The sequence below is a fragment of the Anas platyrhynchos genome, chromosome 2 (assembly GCF_047663525.1).
Source record: "Anas platyrhynchos isolate ZD024472 breed Pekin duck chromosome 2, IASCAAS_PekinDuck_T2T, whole genome shotgun sequence".
Lineage (NCBI taxonomy): Eukaryota > Metazoa > Chordata > Aves > Anseriformes > Anatidae > Anas > Anas platyrhynchos.
This window is the reverse complement of record NC_092588.1, coordinates 137,511,162-137,532,175: the sequence shown is the minus strand read 5'-3', so window position 1 is coordinate 137,532,175 and position 21,014 is coordinate 137,511,162. Positions and strand designations below refer to the sequence as shown.

At 40.2% G+C, this 21,014-nt stretch overlaps 1 protein-coding gene across 2 annotated transcripts in view; it reads left to right on the top strand.

Annotated features, from left to right (window-relative positions):
* The window catches only part of NMT2 (N-myristoyltransferase 2), a 31,170-nt gene extending 10,269 nt beyond the window's left edge, over positions 1-20,901 (top strand). For both annotated transcript variants that reach the window (XM_038173730.2, XM_072033671.1), the window contains 10 exons: positions 3,162-3,306; positions 5,787-5,905; positions 6,010-6,101; positions 6,208-6,324; positions 7,027-7,197; positions 9,112-9,220; positions 12,821-12,991; positions 13,930-14,097; positions 16,430-16,567; positions 16,781-20,901. In XM_038173730.2, coding sequence (XP_038029658.1) covers positions 3,162-3,306; positions 5,787-5,905; positions 6,010-6,101; positions 6,208-6,324; positions 7,027-7,197; positions 9,112-9,220; positions 12,821-12,991; positions 13,930-14,097; positions 16,430-16,567; positions 16,781-16,801 — 1,251 coding nt within the window. In that variant the 3' untranslated portion in view covers positions 16,802-20,901. The remainder of the gene's footprint in view (positions 1-3,161; positions 3,307-5,786; positions 5,906-6,009; positions 6,102-6,207; positions 6,325-7,026; positions 7,198-9,111; positions 9,221-12,820; positions 12,992-13,929; positions 14,098-16,429; positions 16,568-16,780) is intronic.
* The last annotated feature ends 113 nt before the right edge of the window (positions 20,902-21,014 follow it).

Genomic DNA, 21,014 nt, shown 5'->3' with positions numbered 1-21,014 from the left:
ATAGTCATAAAATAACTTTGCTTGGAAGGGACCTCAGGAGTTCTGTAGACCAACCTCCTGCTTAGATTAGATCTAATTAATTCAGGTTGCTCAGGACTAGATGGGTTTCTTAGGTCTCCAAGGCTGGACACTCCACAACCTCTGTGGGCCAGCTATTCCAGTGTTTGATCACTGTGGTTAAAATAATAAATCCTTACATCTAAACGGAACTTTCTCTTTTTTCAACTTCTGTCCTTCATTTCTTGTTCTATCATTATGCCACTTCAAAAAGACTTGGCTCAATCTTCTTTACATCCTCCCATTAGGCAGCAGTAAGATTCCTCCTGCTCCTTTAGCATTTGTTAGCCACCTTCTTCATGCTGATCAAAGCAGGGGCTCGAAGCTTCTCCTTTTGTGTTGTGTGCTGCAGCCCCTAAAACCATCTTAGTTGCCTTCCATTGAATTCACTCCACTATGTCAATAGTTTTCCTGTAATGGGGAACTCAGAGCTGTGTGGTGTGATCTGAGGGTGCCAGGTACAGGGGGAGACTTGCTACAACCAAGCATGCAGCTGGCTTTCTTTGCAGTGAGAGCAGGCTGTTGGCTCATGTTAGTTCTGCCCACAAGGGCCTCCCAAGTTCTCTTCAGCAAGGCTGTGTCCTGGCAAGTCAGTTCTGCCCTCTGCCATTGCAAGGGCTTTTTCCATTCCAGATGCAAGAATTTGCATTTGACTTTTTAAACTTCCTGAAGTTTCTCCCTTCAGCCCATAGAGGTTGCCTGGAATGGCAGCTCTGGAGGCCAGCACATCAACCATTCTTCCCAGCCAGGTATGACCCGTGAGCTTGCAGAGAAAGCACTCTATACACATCATAAACAGGACTGACCCTTGAGTTCTCAAAGTTTTCTTAAAGTTGAGTGTGATATTTCTCTTTTTCCAGTCATAGGAAACATCCACCGCTTGCTTTAACCTTTCAAGCTTGATAGAGAGTGGCCTGGCAGTAACATCAGCTGGCTCGCTCAGCACCCTCAAATGCATCCTGCCTGTTCTTAATGGCTTGTGCACATCCGTTTTGCTGAGCGGTCCTGAACTCTCCCTACTGCTGTGGGTAATGGGAGCCTCAAAGGCTCTGCCACAAGGCAAGCCTCAGCCCTGTGGCTTACAGGGGCTTCTTGTGCTGCGTGCATTTGTTCCCTTTACACTGGAATAAACAAAATCGTGCTTCTTTTTCATTCGTGTTGAAGTTCACATAGGTATTTCTTGCTTTCCACTGAAAGAGACCAAAACGGTTTCCTTTCAGCTTCTCAAGAAACTTTTATTTAAAAAAAAAAACAAACAACACTCTGCTAAGATCCAGGTTGCAGTGATATAGGTTACTTTTCTCAGGAAGCTGAGGAAAGGGGATTTCTGTAGATGTCCCTAACCATGTCATGTTCAGTACCAAAACATGAACTTTTACTTTACATATGCAAGTAAGATCCTTTTAGAACTTATATCTTTTTATATCTTCTGTTTTCTTCTTAATGTAGAAAAAATACTAGACTTAAAAAAAATCCCAAACACAAAATAATTTGTAGTATGTCAAGAAAAATAAATCTTGCTGCCTTACTGATAAGAGTTCAGAATTTATCTAGCAGCATTAGAAGTGTTTGTATCAGGCCAGTGGGTAACAGGCAAATTGATTATTAGTTGAGAGAAGTATTCAATGTCACTATAACTTGGATTTTAGCATAGAGTGTATGGAGTGTTTTCTTTATGCTACAGTAGGACTGATCTAGTTTGTTGAACTACTTGAAAGCGTGTAAATATGTTAGTTCACAACTACTCACTGATGGATGGTTAAAGCACACTCATGTCAAGTTCAGCCATACTTAAGTCAGTGAAAGAAATTGCATTATGTTTAGAGAGTACAAGTGGTTATTAAAATTAGAAAATGATGGCCTGCTTGAGCTACAGGCAGGGAGTCACTCTGTCTGTGACTGAGGGCACTGAAGGCAGCTGCCCATCCAAATGAAGCTTTAATGTCATTATTACATGCGGTTTATGGTGGATTTTCAACACACAAATCCTAGATAGAAAGTGAAATACTGAAGCAGTGATCCGTTGATACTCAGCAAAAAAAAAATAAACAAAAAATCTGGCTTGAAATCTCTGTCCAGAAATACTTAACATTTTCCAATCCATTTGAGACTATTCCATCAAATATATTTATTGCACTGCAAAGTCTGGGAAAGCCTGAGCATAAGCATGCTGTTAGTATGCCTCAGAACAGGACTTACCACTTGGGAGATGATTTTTAAATGAGTGACAGGGAAGGATGAAGAGAGTGAGAGAGAAATAACCCTTACATTTAGAAGTCTATTACCATGATTCCTCTGCAATTTCATATGCAGGTGAAATTCTCATTCCAGTTGTACTGAGTCAGAATGTTCAAAAGTGAGGATTTAGGAGCTTAGTTCAGAAACGTTTAGCCTGAGGTTTTATGTTTTTCAGATAACTTCTCCAGAAAGATTATTCTACCTTTAAATAGAAGGTTGGTTTATTTTAAGTCTGCTTCCATAAGCTAAAGTCTTTCGCTGTGAGTGTTGGCGTGGTTGGTGTTAATGGGAAGATGGCTAATTCTTATATATTGTACAATACAGTGTTCTACCCAGGATAAAATTTGGGAGTTTATAGAAGGTATATGCTATATAACTAGGGTTAAAAAGTGGATATTTGCAGCAACATCATAACCAAAACATTGAGCCGTACTGAATTTCAGTAATGTTTTATAGTGTATGTATAAAGGACAACTTCAAATATCTGTGTAGTGTTTTAAGATTGTTAGATACCTAAGCTGATCTGCTTTATGCTGTTTATTCTATTTTACCATTGGGAGGGGAATATAAAAAGCATTTTGTTATTATACTGCTACCCTGCCTTAATGCTGCAGTATTTGTATTATAAACACCAAAGTTTGATGGTTAAACGCAAATACCACTGAAAGCTATTAAGGATTTTGTGAAGCTGCCCGTCTGTTTCCCACGTATCCTTCTGTCCTGCCACTGAAGATTATACTGAAGCTAACTGTGATGAGAAAAGTATGTGAAAGAATACGTAAGAATAAACTAAATGAACACATTTGTACAGCTTGTTCAAAATAAACATATCCAATAAGCTTCCTCTTCTGTTTGTCTCTGTGCAGAATCCAGCCATTCCAATGCAGAAACTTCAAGACATCCAGAGAGCGATGGAGCTGCTCTCTGCATGCCAAGGTCCAGCAAAGAACATTGATGAGGCTACCAAACGTAAATACCAGTTTTGGGATACGCAACCTGTACCTAAACTTAGTAAGTTGAACGGGGCCTGGGCATGTGATCCTACTGATCACTAACAGAACCTGTACCAGTTGTGTGGCACCTTCTCTAAAATGGGTATTAAGTTGAACTGCATGTAGTAGAGTTCCTTAATTTTTTGTGTTGCTTATATGGGATTCCTCATTTCTCTAGGAAAGTGCTTGCCCCTAAAGAAATACGCAACATAGCACAGTGTTAATGAATCTTACTCTGATGTTCTCTATTAAAATGGGAAATGCTGTTGCAGTAGCATTCCTTTATATGTTTTAGGTCTGAACTCTCAAACAACAGAACATGGAAGTCTTTTCAATTTCAGGGAAGATTAAAAAAAAAAAAAAAAAAAAAAACACACAAAAAAAAACCACAGTCAAGTGGTGATGGGAGTAAACTTTGATAATTCTCTGATATTTTTTTTCTATAGACAGATTTGTTGTCACAGAGATGGTGACTCTCCTGGTGCAGGTTACAGTTTTCCTGCAGCTTTAAGTGGATAATGACACCTTTCTCATGCATGTACACTTCTGTTTTTTGTTCACTTGTTTCTTCCACAATGTACACTAGAGTACCTTGAAGGCATACGTTCTGCATCCCTTCTTTGTTCTTGGTGCCAAGTGAGGAGGTGATGTGACCTCTCCTTGCCTTCAGGTTTGGAAAAATTTTGTCAGATTACTTCTTCTGTACTGATCCGATCCCCTGTTTACACACAGTGGGTAAATTTTAGTCTGTACTGGAGAAGACAGCTGCTGACTCTCTTGTTTCTTCCAATTTTCCTCACCACCTTCTTCCCTCTTCGCTATCTTTAAGTTAAGCTGTTCTAGCTCTGCAGTGCCCAACCCCCTGAGTCTGGGGACCCACAAATAAAACAGTCTCAGCACAGAAGCTGTCAGCCACAGAACAGCTGTCTGTTCTGTTCTGAAGGTTTGTCTCCATGGCATTGGGGACTGGTGTAGAATAAGCAAAAATAAGGTAAACTATAAAGCACAGGAGCACTCTGTTCTGTATTTCACAGGCAGCAGTTCAAATTAATCCATTTCTGTAGCTTAATCCACAGTGATCATATTTCCCCTGACTTCCTTGCACGGAGAAGTCCAGAGCAGCATCCCTGCTGCAGTGCTTTCCACTGGATTGAACTGACCTGCCCCGGTTCTTCTCTAGACAAACATCTAATCAAACTAATGATAGTAATTGTGACAGTAGTCTTGCCTTGGTATACATGTAAGAGCCTAGCCAAATAAAGTTGATGAATAAATCAAGAAATATTCCTACCATAACTAAACTTTTTTCAGAGCCAGTTCAAGTGTGTGCACAGCGTTTCCAGGGCTTCAGTTCAGGGTGGTCATTATATCCTGAAGCAGCTGTCTAGAGATGAGTCTGTCCCTTGCCAGCCTAAAAGGACCAAGAGATTGGCTCTAAAAATGGTTGGTTAGGGCTCTTCAGTAGAAATACACTTTGCTGAAGTTGGCTGTCAGAGGTTCTGTTCAGCGATCTTTCTGAATCACTTCTTGATTTTTTTTGTTGAATCTTCCTTATTTTTTATTTTTTTTAGCTTTAGCTGCTTAATGAGCAGAATGAGAAGTCTTCACTATCTGACATGCTGGATATGATCAGGTGGAAAAAAACCGTTGATTCAGAAAGTAGCCATAGGGATCTTTGCATTCAGAATCGGTCTGCCTTACAGTTAAGGTTGTTAGCAATAGATCCTTTGGTATATAATACTAGGTCAAGTCTGCCATGTAGTGGCAGCAGCATTTAGGTGGTTGATACTTCCAGAGTTTGTGTAATGATGGCCTTCCAAACTGGACATCACCTGGGAGAAGTACGTGCTGTGTTTGGCAGGTGCTGCTCCAAAGAAGAGGAGCAGTTTCTGTTCACAGCTAGCTGTTACGTACTGAATCACTAGAACTGTAAATTAAGGGAAGGGGAGAAAGCAGATTTTCATGTACAATTTCAGGAATAAATTTAATATTTCTCCAGCATCTCTTAAAAGCCCTGCCTTTGCTGTGTTTCTGCTCCTGAGTAGTAGTACTGCTGAGCTCAGGTCTATTCAAGTCAGCTGAAAACAGGATCCAAGCCATAGTTTGTTGGCTGTCAGTACAACACATTTCTCCTGATAAGACCTGGGATTTCATAGCTGGTTAGGTGCTGTGCATGTGCTGATAAATTGGTGCCTTGTGTTATGAAATACTGGCCATCAGTTGAGGTAGAGTAGTTCTGTGCTTGGCTATAGGTATTCTGATGAAGTAGTAGTTAGTCTGAATGCAATCTGTAAGAACTGAGAAGTAGCATAAGCTAATAATGCGATTTTTTTAAGCATTTCTAAAAGCCTCATGTTCCTGTCACGTAATTCTGAGAAAAAATATGATGCGAGTTAAATGCAGTTTTTGAGAACTAATTGGGAAGCTAGCAGTGTAACTGTTTGTTGTTTCTTTCTTTGTTTCTTTTTCTCCCCTCTTGCTTTCTTCCTTCCTGAAAAGACGAAGTTATAACTTCACATGGTGCAATTGAACCAGATAAGGACAATGTCCGTCTAGAGCCATATTCTTTGCCACAGGGTTTTATGTGGGACACGTTGGATCTTAGCAATGCCGAAGTTGTAAGTATCACAGTTTTATATGTACCTTAAAATCACTGAAGTATATTCTCACTGGTGTGTGTGGATAAATCTTTGATTTTTTTTCTTCCTACGTGTGTTTTCAGCTAAAGGAATTATACACACTGTTAAATGAGAATTACGTAGAAGATGATGATAATATGTTTAGGTTTGATTATTCACCTGAATTTCTTCTGTGGTGAGTAGAAAGTTCCACATTCTGTTCTGGCTGGAGTGCAAAGAAGATTGTTTTTATTACATCTTCTTAGGCAGTAATTTGTAATTATTTCTGTCATCAATTCTAGGGCACTACGTCCTCCGGGCTGGTTACCCCAATGGCACTGTGGTGTTAGAGTGTCTTCAAACAAAAAACTGGTAGGATTCATAAGTGCCATCCCTGCAAATATTCGTATTTATGACAGGTAAAATGCACCATTACTTTTTTATTTGTAAAAGAGTAACACCATGAAACAAATCTTAAAGTGGCATCCATTGCCGTGGAGAACTTGTAGAGAGAAAGAGGCTCAGTGACCGTAGAGAGAAAGAAAAATCCTTTGCATATAGCAGAGATTTTTAAATGGGGTTGTGGAGTCTTTTTTTGGTTTGTTTGCTTGTTTTCAAAAAGTTTGTGGCATCCTTACAGTGAAAACCAGCAATAAATATTTAAGGAATTTTCTTACTGATGGATGATACAGATGAATTGTCTATGCCGTTTTATTTATTTAAAGGGTACCTAGTCAGATGACCTTCCTTGGCCAGATAGTCATATGCTGACAATCATGAAGTATTATGATACCACTTAGCATGTTCTTGGATGTCTTTCAGGATCTTAAAGTTGGTAATGGGTTAAGTCTTGATAAAGCCCTGAAAGTGGAGTATCACGAACACCTTAGATGCTGCTTGTGTATTGTACAGTTTGCCACCAATGTCACACTATCGTAGATTAGTATTAGCTGCAGATGTAGTTTGTCACAGGCTGATATATTTTTACCTCAGATCCTTCTGTTACAACATGGAAATCTTAAAGTATGCATTTAAAAATATGCAATATGCAGGGGCAGTTGTTTGTTACTGTTTTTTTTTGTTGTTTTTTTTTGTTTTTCACTACTTAATCTCTTTTTTAGTGTGAAGAAAATGGTAGAAATCAATTTTCTGTGTGTCCATAAGAAACTGAGATCTAAACGGGTAGCACCTGTACTGATTCGGGAAATAACCAGAAGAGTAAACCTGGAAGGAATTTTTCAGGCTGTTTACACTGCTGGAGTGGTACTCCCCAAACCTGTGGCTACTTGCAGGTAACCTAGGTGATGTTCATAATAATACTGTAGCAGTCATTTTAATGAGCATTTTGTGTAATTGGCTGTTATGGTTTCACACCAGTTGGTAGCTCAGCTCCGCCATACTACCTTCTTGTCCCTCCTCCTCAAAAGGACAGGGGGAGAAAATATAATTTAAAAAGCTTGTGGGTTGAAATAAGGACAGGGAGATCACTCGCCAATTATTGTTGTGGGCAAAAGACTTAGCACAAGGGAGATTAATGTAATTTATTGCCTACTGATAGCAGACTAGAACAGTGAGAACTAAAAGCAAACTCAAAACACCTTTTCCTCCACCCACCCTCCTCTCTCCACGGGCTGCAGCTCCAGCCCGGGGCCTGCTCCTGCGGGGGCTCTCCGTGGGCCGCAGACTCCTCCAGGCCACATCCACCTGCTCCACTGTGGGCTCCTCCACGGGCTGCAGCATGGAGATCTGCTCCATGTGGGACCCATGGGCTGCAGGGGGACAGCCTGCTCCACCAGGGGCCTCTCCACAGGCTGCAGGGGAACTGCTGCTGCATGCGTGGAGCACCTCCTGCCCTCCTCCTGCACTGGACTTGGGGGCTGCAGGGCTGCTTCTCACTTCTCATTCTCCCAGCTGCTGTTGTGCAGAAGTTTTTTTTTTTCCCTTTCTTAAATCTGCTCTCACAGAGGTGCAACCAACATTGCTCACTGGCTCAGCTTTAGCCAGTGGCAGGTCCCTTTTGGAGCTCTGGCTCTTACCTAGCATGTGGCAGCTTCTGGGCTCCTCTCATAAAGGCCACCACTGCAGCTCCTCAGTACCAAAACCTTGCCACATAAACCACTTACAAGAGCATAATGTTAAAAGAAATAGAATGCTGTGGAGTTGAATCTAACCTAAAAGCCCAAGTGCATATGAGGTTTTCTTGGCTTCTTTTTTTTTCCCCTCAGTGCCTTGGATAAAACAACTTCTCAGGCTAAAATCTAATTTTGGGTTTGTTTATTGTACCTCAAATAGATTAATAGATACCTCTGTTGACCTTCTGGTGGAAGCCGTGCTAGCAATGGCAGCATTGTATACCTGTGTTTTTCAAGTGGCCTGCTTCCCAGCTGGGACACTTCCCTGTTGACCTGGTTGCTTGCCAAAGATGGCAGAGGGTTTCTGGGAATTGTATGATTTTCTTTTTTGAAGTGCTTTCATCTTTCCTGAAGAAAGGAGGACTTGATCGGCATGTGATAAAGATGGGAAAACTATCGTGTGGAAAACGTTGTATGTAACAACCTATAAGTTCATTTGCTTGGAGTGGATTTTATTTGTGCAGGGAGAAGTTCAGTTTCAACAGTATCCTTCTGAAAACAGAGTGCTCATTTATGAGCCTTTTGATTTGAAATCATTTATGAGCCGTTTGATTTGAAATTGTGTTTGTATGTAGCGACACCAAAGATCCTACAGCTTTCTGTAGGTAAAGACAGACAAAAAGCCATGCTGTGCTACAGTAACCAGGGATGTGCTGTTGCACAATGATCTCCTAGAAGAGGCCCTTCAACAAACTACTTAGAGACACGAGCAGAGAGGGACCTGTCTGTTAAGAAAATAAATTTTGTGATGTAAGTACGGTGAGATTGTCAGGGCTGTGGCAGGTACTGAAATGTTTCACCTTGTTCTTACTTGTTCCATAATTTGCTTGGATCCAAAATACAGTGACTGTGGGCTTGTTTAGAAGCTATTGCTTACATGTAGCTTTCCCTTTTTTAGTTTGTTTTGTTTTTGGTGGGGTTTGTTTTTTTATTGGCTCAAGCCTCTTACAGGCATCGGTACAGGCTTGCTAGGAAACAAATCTGGAGGGGAGGAGCAGTGCAAGAAATTAAAGAAATGAATACAAGTAAATCTGTACTTAAAACACTACCTAATCTCATGAATTTTATTTGCAGGTATTGGCATCGATCACTGAACCCCAGAAAATTGGTGGAGGTGAAATTTTCACATTTGAGTAGAAACATGACTCTACAAAGAACAATGAAGCTCTACAGACTTCCTGATGTAAGCAGTATATCTTCTAGAGAATCCCCACAGTTATTGTGAGGCTCGAAATAACCTTCCATCTGTTTCTGACAGCGCAGGCTTTGGTGTGGAAAGGCAGGCAGTGCATGCAGGGCATAGGAAAATACGGTCTTTTTCACCAACCAGAAATAAGGGCCACACTAGACAGAAGAGACTATTGCTGGAAGCGTAGGTTTGTGTGTAGAGAAAATATAAATGGCTCAAAAGCCTTTAGAAAAGTAAATAAATTCAGAAACCTTGACTTCATTAATGTGTGAGATCGAGTTGAAGATGCGTATGATTATTCTAGGTTTGATTAATCTGACAGAAAATTACTGGAGTAGAAAATTAACAGCTCATGGCTTAAAATTCTTGGAGAAGTCTGTTCAAAAGTTGATTGAGTACAGTGGAATTGGTTTATTTTTTTATTTGTTTGTTTTTCTTCAAGCTTTTTCTTGTATGTCAGAGAACATTGTTCTTCTGCAATGAGTAGGCTCAGCAAAAGCTGCCTCAGAATGTTGTGTACTGTTATTTGCATGGTCTGGCCAAAAAAAAACGTTCTGGCATCGCAAGGTTAGTTAAAAATATTTTCCCATATTTTCAGCTAATAGCAAGGCTGGCAAAAAGCCTTAGGATGCATTTCCTTGACAGGGCAAGTCACTGTAAGTAGTCTGAGATGCACTATCAAAAAATCTCATTGCTGTAACAGGCTATAGAAGGCAGTCTAAGCTATATGATTGAAAGCAATTTCTTTGCTTGCAAAAGCTACCTTTCTCTTTGGAGGGATTGCAGGCAGTCCTTTGGACCAGTGCCAGATCAGTAAACCTTTTTATGTAAGCAAACCTTCCCTTTGGGATAAAAAAAAATACATTTTTTAAAATAATATACTTTGTAATGATTTATCTGACTTTGGGGAATTATTTCTGTTGGTTATACTTAACAACAGTGCCTGCAGCATCACGTTACCGGCACATCTGAGTAACATGCTAAGCACTCCTCAGTGTAAAGCCCCTGCCATGTCTTCATCTCAACTTCTGCTGCCAGTGAGACTTGTTTCCTGTGCTGCCTGCGTGCTCCCTGTGTCTGCACATACGGCTTCTCCCTTGTGTGCAAGGCAGCAGTTTTCAGAGCTTAAGCGTTAATAACCAAATTAATTAGGTTTTAATCTTGGAGAGCTAAATATAGGTTTCATCAAATCTGAAGACATTTTAAGAAGTCCAGTGGACAACTTCAAATAGAGGTTTCACCGGCAAGTCCAGTACTGTTTCTCATGGAAACAGTGCAGGACAAGAATAGTCGAAAGAATAGGATAAGGATCTTACGTACGGAACAAAAAAATGTAACTACAGGGAGTCATTAGAAACCAGAGCAGCTGTACCTTGATCATCTCCCTTTAGTGTAAAACCCAAATTGGAACAGAGTAACAAATTATGGAAATCTAAGAATGCACCATCTTATTCAGAAAATACAGTACTTATAGAGATGTCCAAATAGATAATAGATGCTCCGTTGTTCATTTACTTTTAGATGGGCCATGGGAGATTCTCCATGGAAAATAAAGATACAGTATTTTTGTTAATGTCTTCTGTTTAGTTTTTGTGCTGTAAATTTTTCAAATTTCTTTTTCTGTGGAAAGGTTTGAGTGCTTTTGTGAATATCTATCCTCAGTCTGAGGCTGTTATCAGTTACGTTAAACAAACTGGTTCGTTCAGGCCAAACTGTCCTAAAACAAAAGCTTTTTGAGTTCTTTACCGCCACCTTAATGTCCCTCAGCACCAAACACTGTTTCTGGCATTCTGACCTCTTTTCTTAGAGTCCTTGGAATATCATTGCCACTGGGAGCTCATCTCCCTTTAAGAGGAATTAATCAATCCTAATCATGCAAACAGTATGAACTGAATAGGTTTTCAGAAATGATAAAGGAAATGCAGTAATTATGTTAGTAAGATATCACCCTCACTGAAGGCAGTGTTTGTGTATGTATCTATAGATAAATTAGTTTAAAAAAAATGTTGGAAGGGTTTAAGTGTTTAATCTCTTGAGCAGTGAGGGGGTATAAAGTTTGGATGGGTTTAGAATGAGGGCAGGAACATGGATGGTGTCTTTGTATGGCTTTTCTTGACTGAGCTCCAGAGCTAGGACACTCATGTGGGTCCGTGCCCTGTGCAGCTTGGTGTGTGGAGTGGAGAAACAAAATTTAGCCCAGTTCTGTGCACTCTTCTTCCCTTCTGGAACTAGAAATAATCATTTAGGTGTGGCCATTCTGAGTGTTGTGGGGAAATAAAGATGTTCCAGCCCAGCTGCTTTTCCTCCCTTTGTGCTCCTGTATATAGCTTTAGAAGAGAGAGGAAGGTTCAAAGGGAACAAATTAATGTTTCATATTGCCATTCCTAGGGAGGTTATGAACAAAATACAGCATAGGAAGAGCCATGCAGACAAATCAAGTGAATACCCTTAAGGATTCAGGGCATTTAAAATACTAGAAGATGTGCTGTTGTGGGGACAAACCATAGGCTGTGCAGGACAGGAGGAAGATTAGACCCAGCACACGGAGGTGGCAAAATGTGCCTTGATTTTTCATCTGGCTGCTGAATTCCAGAGTGTGTGAATAAAGACCTCCTCCAGAATAAATCCCTGGGAGGAAAGAATAATCAGTTACACTAATTTCAGGCTTCCAGTAATCAAGCCACTACCTGGCTGCTCTTGCAATTGACTTTGCTGTGATTAATGTGGTACATGCCCAAGTATGTGGCTCAGATGAAGCAGGATAAATGAGCTCTGAAAGAGAATGAGCATTCTCTCCCTCCAAGGAAATACTCAGGAAAACTAATAAAAATCGGGGAGAAAATTTTAGTCACCTCTGTTTAAACCTTTACTTCATAGGATTGGAAAGCTTTTTTTTTTTTCCTCCCTCTTCGAATGTTTACAGTCAAGAGAAGTGCAGTATTTGCTGAAGTATGGTAACTTTTTTTTAACTTCAGAAAGCTTGAAGTTACAAGGAGTTTTCTTGTTAACATAACAGCAGTTGAGCCTGTATAGAAACTTGAGTTGGCAGAAGTGAGTTTACAAGCACTAAAAATAGGTGGAGTTTTGTGTTAAAAGTTTTCTAATTAAACATTATCAGTTGACTTTGGTTTATAGCTTGACTAATTTTTGTAAACTTGAATTAGAGGTGTTCTTGTCTTCAGCTTAGCTTCTGACATGGAAGTTGCTTTATGTTTTGTTTCTGTATCTGGGCTCTAGGTAGCTTAGAAGAAGATAAGAAATAAAGACTGACCTGAAAAAAAAAAAAGAAATACAAAATGTATGAAGTCTAGGCTGTTGGCAGTAGCATCTCCTTCTCTGGAGAAATGAAGTTGTTTCAATAATGGAATATAAAGATTGAAGTGCCCCAGACTGTCTCAATAATTAGAAGAGGGGGAATTCTGATTGAAAGCAGTTTTGTAAAATAGTGTAATGAATTAGGTGGCTGGGGTAAAGTAGGCTAATAATGAATGCATTATAGCAAGTGGAATGACTCTGCAACCTATTTCCAGCCCTTGCTGTGTGTGCAATTTTCCTTTCGACATCTTAACGTTTATTTTTCTTTGTTACAATAAGGCTACAAAGACTTCAGGTTTGAGACCAATGGAACAAAAAGATACTAAAGCAGTACAAGAATTAATCAACACTTACTTGAAGCAGTTTAATCTTGCTCCTGTGATGGATGAGGAAGAGGTGGCCCACTGGTTCCTGCCTCGGGATCATATTATTGACACTTTTGTAGTAGAGGTAAAGCACTCTCTAACTACCTCAGGAATGTAAACACGAATGCCATTTGTAAAAGTTCACGTCAGCATCAAGTTTATGAAATGCAGACAGAATGAAAAACATGCTGTAGTTGGGATTTGCTGTCATGATTCCAAATTTGTTCTTTGTATTGCATTCTCGTTGTGAGGAAATGCTTGTTTGGACGTGACAAAGGAGCAGCTCTCTTATAACAGGATATTTTATAGAAGAATTTTCAAATCTCAAAATATCACTGTCTTACAAGGTTCTTTGCTGTAATATTTCAATGTTTTAAAAACAATCTTCCCACACCATGCCCCCTGCTCTCCTCTGCTTCTCTGGAGATGTGACATGGTAGTAAGTAACGGTCTTCAAATCTGCTTTTTTAAAAAAAAAATAAAAATAAAAAATAAAAAATTATGACTGATGAAAGGATTTGGTTTGAATTCAGTATCATTCCCTAAGCTGATGGATAGGTTTCTGCAGTATTCTTTAAAACCATTTTTAGGGGCACCTGCTAATTTGTGGTAGTTGTGTGGATTTTGTTGTGTGTTTTTTTTTCTTATAGTCTGATTCAGTAAAATATTTTTTCCTACTTACTCTGCAGTGAATCTAATGTTCAATGGACTCTTCCATAATGCCTCTCTCCTTCCCACCTCCCCTTCTTTTCCCCAGCTGGAAAAAGAAAGTTGGGGTTGGTTTTTGTCTTCTGTGAATTCAGGGCCAGAAACCTACAGAAGAGTCTACAAGCAGCAGAATTGGCCTGAGGGATGAGACAGTTTCTTCAGTTTCTTCAATTCTTAGCCAGCATTACCTCTTATTCTGTAATAGTTATGGCGTGCAAAACTGTGCTGCATTTATTACTTACTTTCTCTAGAACCTCTGTGGTAGCCTAACCAATAACTGAGTGGTTATTTATTAATTGGCTTTTTCTTTTGTAGGGCTCAAATGGTATTTTAACAGACTTCCTGAGTTTCTACACGTTACCTTCAACAGTGATGCACCATCCTGTTCATAAAAGCCTGAAAGCTGCCTATTCCTTTTACAATATTCATACAGAGACCCCCCTCTTGGACTTAATGAATGATGCACTCATAATAGCTAAGTTGGTAAGTATTTTTTTCTTCTACTTCTAAGAATACTTTCATGAAAGAAGTAATGGCAAGGTAAGAACTGACAGTAATTTATACATTCCATTGCGTTCTGTTTTGTTTTACTGTCTACAGCATAGTGTATTTGATGAGACTTCAATACAATATATATTGAAATATAAGATGCTGCATTTGGTTTTCCTCTTTACTTTGAGCGATGTTAGTGAATGACAAGTGCATGAAGATGAAAACATTTGTAATAGCTTGAACTGTTCATATATCCAACAGCACACTGGCAACCTTATTCACTCAGTATCAGAAGAATGGAAAGTATCACTAAAATATTTTCCCTTTGAGTTAATAAGTTCTATTAAAAATATTGAATATTAAATATTTTAATATTAAAAATATTTAAAAACTGTCTTGTTACTAACTGCTGCCTGTGAAGGTACATAGACAACATCATGTTTTAATTTTTAAGCAGTGCTTTGTGTGTGGAATAACACTGAGACGTGATTTAGTTAAATGGAAGGGAAGAGACTGTAAGAGTCCTTGCATAGGAATTATAAGGGTTTAGGCTTTCATGGGGGTGTGGTACAACACTGTGGCAATATATTCTGTGGTGGAGAGCTGTGCAGGTGTTGCACATCCCAGCACTACCTCCCTGTCCCACAGGAGAGGGGTGAGCAAGATGCTGGGTGGGTGTTTGGCTTTTGGCTGGGCTTAACCTGCCATAAACCATTCTACACTGTTATATCCAAAGAATGTATTTGGAGGGTAGAAATCCAACTCAGTAAATTGTTTCCAAGTTGCATGTCAGTTGAATGTTGATGTTTTATTTTCTTATTACAGTATATAAAACTAGCTTAGAACCAAGTCTGATAAAATCTTAGTAATTACTGGGCAAAATGCCTGACCTCCTAAGTGAAATCCCAAATTTGGAGCTATGCACGTACATTCCATGTGTACTGCATGGGGAGAGTGGTATGATGATCCCCTCCAAACCCTGTTTTGTGGTCCAAGCTGACACTGTTTCAAGGTGTAGGACAGTTCACTTTTGGAGTGCTCTACTGGCAGAGGGGTGCAGCAAGTACCTTTGAACAGCAACTTCTTACACCTCCCAGAAAAGAGTAACCTGAGCCTAACGTGTTGATGTTTAGATAGTGAGTTAAAGCTACGTCAGGGAAATTTAACATTTATTTGAATTTCCAGTGCTTAATTGCAAAGCTTCATCAGTGTGTCTATACATACAGTATATCTGTGTTCTCCCCTGCTTCTCTTCTTCTCTGCTCACCTTGTCTTGTTTCTGCACGTTTTTCACAGCACATTTAACTTAGCGTAGCTTCATCTGTGCACAGAATGATCTTTGTGTAAGGAACCTTACTAAATTCACTGTTTATATTTGTGACTTTTTCTTTTAAATAATCCTAAACTGATGAAAACCCCCTTTTTGTAACACAGGGTGCTTATTGGAAAAAAAAAGTGTAATTTTTATACTGAGCAAAGAATGGTCTTGTGCTTAAGTAACTAAGCATTACTGTTTTGTAACTCTGCTATTTTTGTGTTAGAATATAGAAAGTCCTCCTGGTGCTCTGCTTTCATGCTGCTAAGACTCCAGGTTCCTAGGTCAGCCTGCCTTGCAGTTAATTGCAAGTAAATGGACTGTTTTATCCAGCCTCCAGGCAAATTCAGCTGTTCATACATGATGCTTGTCACTGTGATGGCTTAACTGGCCTTATTTTTAAGTTGCTTATGAAGAGTTCAGAGTAAGTTGGGATTCAATGTGTTTGTGTTGCAGCATAGTACGCTGTGCTACAACTAAATCAGCAATGTTGCTGCACGCAGAGAAGAGCAAACTGGCTCATTCAGAGTAGTGAATTTGGGAGGTAGAGGAAGAGAAGTTGGCAGAGAGTGCATGAATAAGGGAGGGAGCGTGACGTGTCAGATTTGATTTCTAAAGGAAATACCACTTCAGAAAAGGATTAAGGTACAAAAATGTTTATCAATAACAAGTACAAATGACTGACAGCCAGCATAAGCTGTACTTACACAGCCTCATCTGGAGTAGGCCATGTGTGTCAAAGCCCTGTATGTCACAGGGTGTAAAAAATGCGTGTCCAGAAAAATAAAACAAAGGGGGGTGTTTGAGGGACTCCTCAGACCTTTTACCTTGGGATACTTTCTTTGTATGTATATCTAATTAAATGGAAAGATTTATTCCCGTATATTTTTTCTTTTCCACTTAATTAGATTAGTCCCTTGGATATCATTATGCCTCTATGGAAAGTATTATTTGTGTGTCATTTGAAACTTCATAAGTAAAATTTTAAAAATGTTTTGCTATTGCCAGAAAGGATTTGATGTGTTCAATGCACTAGACTTAATGGAAAACAAAACATTCCTGGAAAAACTCAAGTTTGGGATTGGAGATGGAAATTTGCAGTATTATTTGTACAACTGGAGGTGTCCTGGCATGGAATCTGAAAAGGTAAGGGACTCTTAAAAAAAAGTTTCTGAACTGTGTTAGGTATAATAATGCTTTCATCTATCCTGGCCAAAATGGGAGGAGTTTAAATTTTTTTCTTCATTTTTTTTAAAGATGTGTTTAAGATCCGTGATTCAGGTGCAGAAAACCAGAAAATAATGTTTAGATTTATTGCTGTACTTGAACTAAAAAACTGCATTTTCCTTCTTCCTTTAGGTTGGTCTTGTATTACAATGAGGACACGTGTTTCTAGAACTCTGAGGTCGTCATTTGCGTTAATTTGATCTCCATAACTCTTGGAATGATACTGTTCAAGAGGAGTAAAAGCACAACGTCAGTGATACTGAATAGTCCATTAAACCTGAGCAATGAAGAAATCCACATGTGACCAAATTTATGCATTTTCAGATAAATCAGAAGGTCCTTGAAACTCTTTTTATTGTCCATGAAAAGAATAAAAGCACATTCATTTAAGTTTCAAAGCTTAGCTTGCACCTTGATGAGAAGAAGGTATTTTTTTTCCACTCTGTAGAAAAGACTGTTTTGTACAAACTGAACTTCAGTGGTGGATTAGGGTACAAAAATATTTGCTATTATGTGGATGAACTGCTGCATTTCTATTTATTAAGTGGTGGTGTATGTTTGTCAGTGTAACAGAATGAAGGATACAAACTTGAGTATCTTTGCTATATTTACTTCACGTGGATATCATCATTTGGGGAAAAATCATGAAGTTATGATGCGTTTGTAGCTCTATGAAAGTCCTGGATGTTTTTTGTAACTGGAGCAGTATGACAATGTACTGGTTTAACTAGTGCATTTGTTTCTCCATAAGCAACGCTGCCAAATCAATAAAAATACAGATTTGTACTTTGATCTTCAATAGATCAGTGGATTGATTTAACAGTATCGCACTGTTCAGTGCAGGTGTTATCTATGTTGCCGGAATGTTAATACATTACTGTACTTGATTTACAGTTGTGGCACAAAACCTTAGTTTTTCCTCAGTAGAGTACCATCAGCCTGTGTGTAAAACTAAGAATTTTAGTAGTGCTATCAGGATATTTATAGTTTGAATGTTTTCGATGCTTCTGCAAAATTGCACATATTCCTTTGTCTACTTTGATTTCCTATGAAGTCTGTAATTCTAATGAAAAAGTATCTTGTGTAAATACGTATTCATAAATTGTTCCTGGTAGTGTTTTTATCCTGACTTTGGAACAAGAACTTTTGCTGTGTATGTGGCTGGTAGGTGGAAGAGAAATGCTCTACCCTCAGTCCTTGGAAGCCTGCTCGCTGTGCTTCCTGAAATGTAAGAGGGCTGGTCTTTGTTGTTGGGCAAGCTGTTTTAATTCCCTCCCGAATGCTTGGCAACCAGAATGGCTTCTGAAGCACTTTATATGCGTTCCAGCGTAGTGCAGTGCCGTAGTTAGGTATGGTAGCAGATCTTTCACTTGGCGGGTGCTGCAGTAACATGAGCGCCGCCAGAAGCTGCAGCAAGAAGCTGTCCTAGCTGAAAGTGCCAAATCGTGGTAGTGAAGCCTCTGTGCTGTAAGCATCTTTTGAATGTGACTTGAATATCTCATGAAATGCAAATGTCTAAGCTTTCCTTTTAAACATGCCTGTACCTAAAAACATCAATTTAGATGGAGATGAATTTGTCTGTTCTTCGTAACTGCTAGCCCTGCCCACCTCCTTGTAGCACTGGGGGTTTTCTTTCTCCCCTTTCTTTTCCTGTGTGTCAATTGTTTGTGGTTTGGTTTCTTGTTGAACAGTGAGAGGATTCTGCCCTAGAGACAGCGATAAATAGCTTGGCTTATTGCATTATAGCTCCGTGCTTAAAGCATCCGACTTCCTTCCACAAAGGAGGGGACTGAAGGTGTTTGTCTGCCCTCCAGGCATGCTAGGGGCCTGGGGAAAACAAGGGCTTTAAAGGGGATCTTCCAGGCAGTCTGTGCAGATGGAGCTGTGAGGCCTGAGCAGAACTAAGTGCCTGAAAACACAACCGACGGGATAGATACCTGAGGCAGCAACAGGGATTTAATCCCAGCTCCATCCAAGACTTGACCTCTCACCTCCCGGAAGGCGGGACGCGGCCCTGCCTGACAGGAATTCACCTGGGAGCACGCTGAGGCACGGAGGAGGCTGACACCGGCCTTGGTGCTTGCTGCCTCCTCGCTTCCCAAGGCAGAGCCTCGGCAATCCTCACCCAGCCGCTAGCGCTGGGGGCGACTGCGTGGCTCTGCCCCGGCGCTGAGGGACATGGTGCCCGCAGCGGTCACAGCACAGCTCCCCCTGCTCTGGCCTTGGGTGCTAGGGGAATGACGGGCTCGTTTGCTCTGCCTTCCCTCAAAAATACAAGTGGAAGAAATGCTAGACAGTGTTTTTTTCTTTTCTCTTTTCCAAAATCAAAAGCGGTTAGGCCACGGTGGGACCAAATGCACACGGGCAGAAGGCAGAACTGAGTTTTCTTGCTGCCCAAATCTTGGGGTGAGTGCACGTGAAGCAAGGAGTGTGGCCATTCTTTGCTAGGGCCATATCCTGGGGAAAAAACAATGAGTTTGAGGTGTGCAAATTTCTGACTAGCTGGATGTTAACTACAGGAAGGGGACAGAGTCATGCTCCTGTTGAAGCGTTGCAGTGCTGTAGCTGACAGAAAAGTTCCAGGGCCAGAGAGGATGAGGGATGAGGGCACATCTGAGCCTAAGCTGGAGCAGCTCCTGGGCAGTCCTGTGCACAGAACTGCTACCTAGTGGCTGTTTAATCCAAAACGGTCTCTTCTGTCCCTGCTGAGTGCTTCAGCCTTTTGGCTGAACCTGCTCTTTTAACTCGAGTGCTGTGTGAGCCTTGGCAGTGTCCCAGCCTGCACCCAGGCGGTCAAGCAGTTACTTGGAGGTGGAAGTTGTGGCCGCCCGCCCTCGCTTCCTGAGCAGGGCCTTAACTAAAGGGCACTGGCGTGGGTGCTGCTGTCAGCAGCTCTGACAGAGGCTCTTGTGCTGTTTCACATGTTGAACCTGCACATGCGGTAGGTTTTGAACAGCTACCAGGTAAGACCCTTCAAAAACTAATAGCTGGTTTCAAAACTGGCAAATCTGAAGGCGTTTTGAAGGCTCACTCTACCACCTTTCCCATTACTCTTTTCAAACATCCTGCGTAATTTTTCTTTGGTAACTTTGCAGAGGGGACACAAATCCCTTGAGAGAGCTACAGAGCTGGGCAGGCAGCAAGGTGCTTGAAAAGATGACTGCTGTGCTTTGTTCTTTACCAAAGCTAATCCTCGTGCTCTTCTTAAAGACTAAGAGCTAAATGTTACAACTAGCTAGCATGGGAATTAATTACACTAGGTTCTAGCATGCCTTCAAAATTGTATGCATCTAAAAAGCCAAAGCAGATGACCTCTGTGAAGGACTATGAAGCAAGGCAAAATAAAATCACCTCTTTCCTTGCCACCCTCAGCAAGGGAGGGCAAATTTCTGGCATTGAATGCCTTTGTTTTGTTTAAACTTCAGGGAGCATGACAACTACAGAATCATGGCTACTGCCTCCCTTCATAGTCAGTATCGTGAGATTAAGACACTTCTACTAAATTCCAAACTCCATATGAGCCAGCTGATAGCACTGGGAGGCTAGACTTGCAAAGCTCTGAAAACCGCAACATGTAAAACCCATCTTTGCGAAACAAGGTGAAACAATTAAGCTATTTTGCTCTTTTACAATACCATAGAATTCACTTTTGCTTATAACATAGAGTGCCAAATAAACTCCTGCGCTGTCAATTTTGATTGCAGTTTGAATTGCAACACTAGTTCCTTTCCTTCCTACAAAACAGCTGTCTCATTAGGAAACTGTTCATAGACCTCAGCAAAAGGAAACTCCAAACCTTTTAGTCTTGTGTAGCAACTACAGCTGTCATCTGCTACTTTACATACAACAGGCCATGGCTGAATTTCCTGGGGAATAACTTTAGACTCCATTTAGGAACTGAGTTTAGTTTACATTTTCTCACAGGATATGTGTGTTAATAGTTTACATACAGAAGTGTGTGTGTTTTGGTTTTGTTTTTTTTTTTCCAAATGCAGTAGTAATTTTGTTCTGCTCTATGTATGAAAATAACCTTTTTCCTTCAGCATATTGACCACCAGGTAGAGCTGGAACCCAAGCCTGCATACATGCTTGACCAAACCAAGATTCTTGTTCAGCAGAGGAAAGGATGAAAGTTCAAAAGGGAAGTCTGCCTGTGCTGTTACAGCTCTTTACTTGAAACAAGCATTGAACCAGCTTTAAGAGTTATACTGGCATGGACTTTTGTTTAAATAAACTTTCAATTTTGGTATCAATTTTTTTTTGAGTAATTACACTTAATTTGAATCAGTTTTATCTGAGGCATGTTCATCTGTACAAAAATACAAAGCTTGCTTAATGCTTTACATTAATTCCAAAGCTGTGCTTA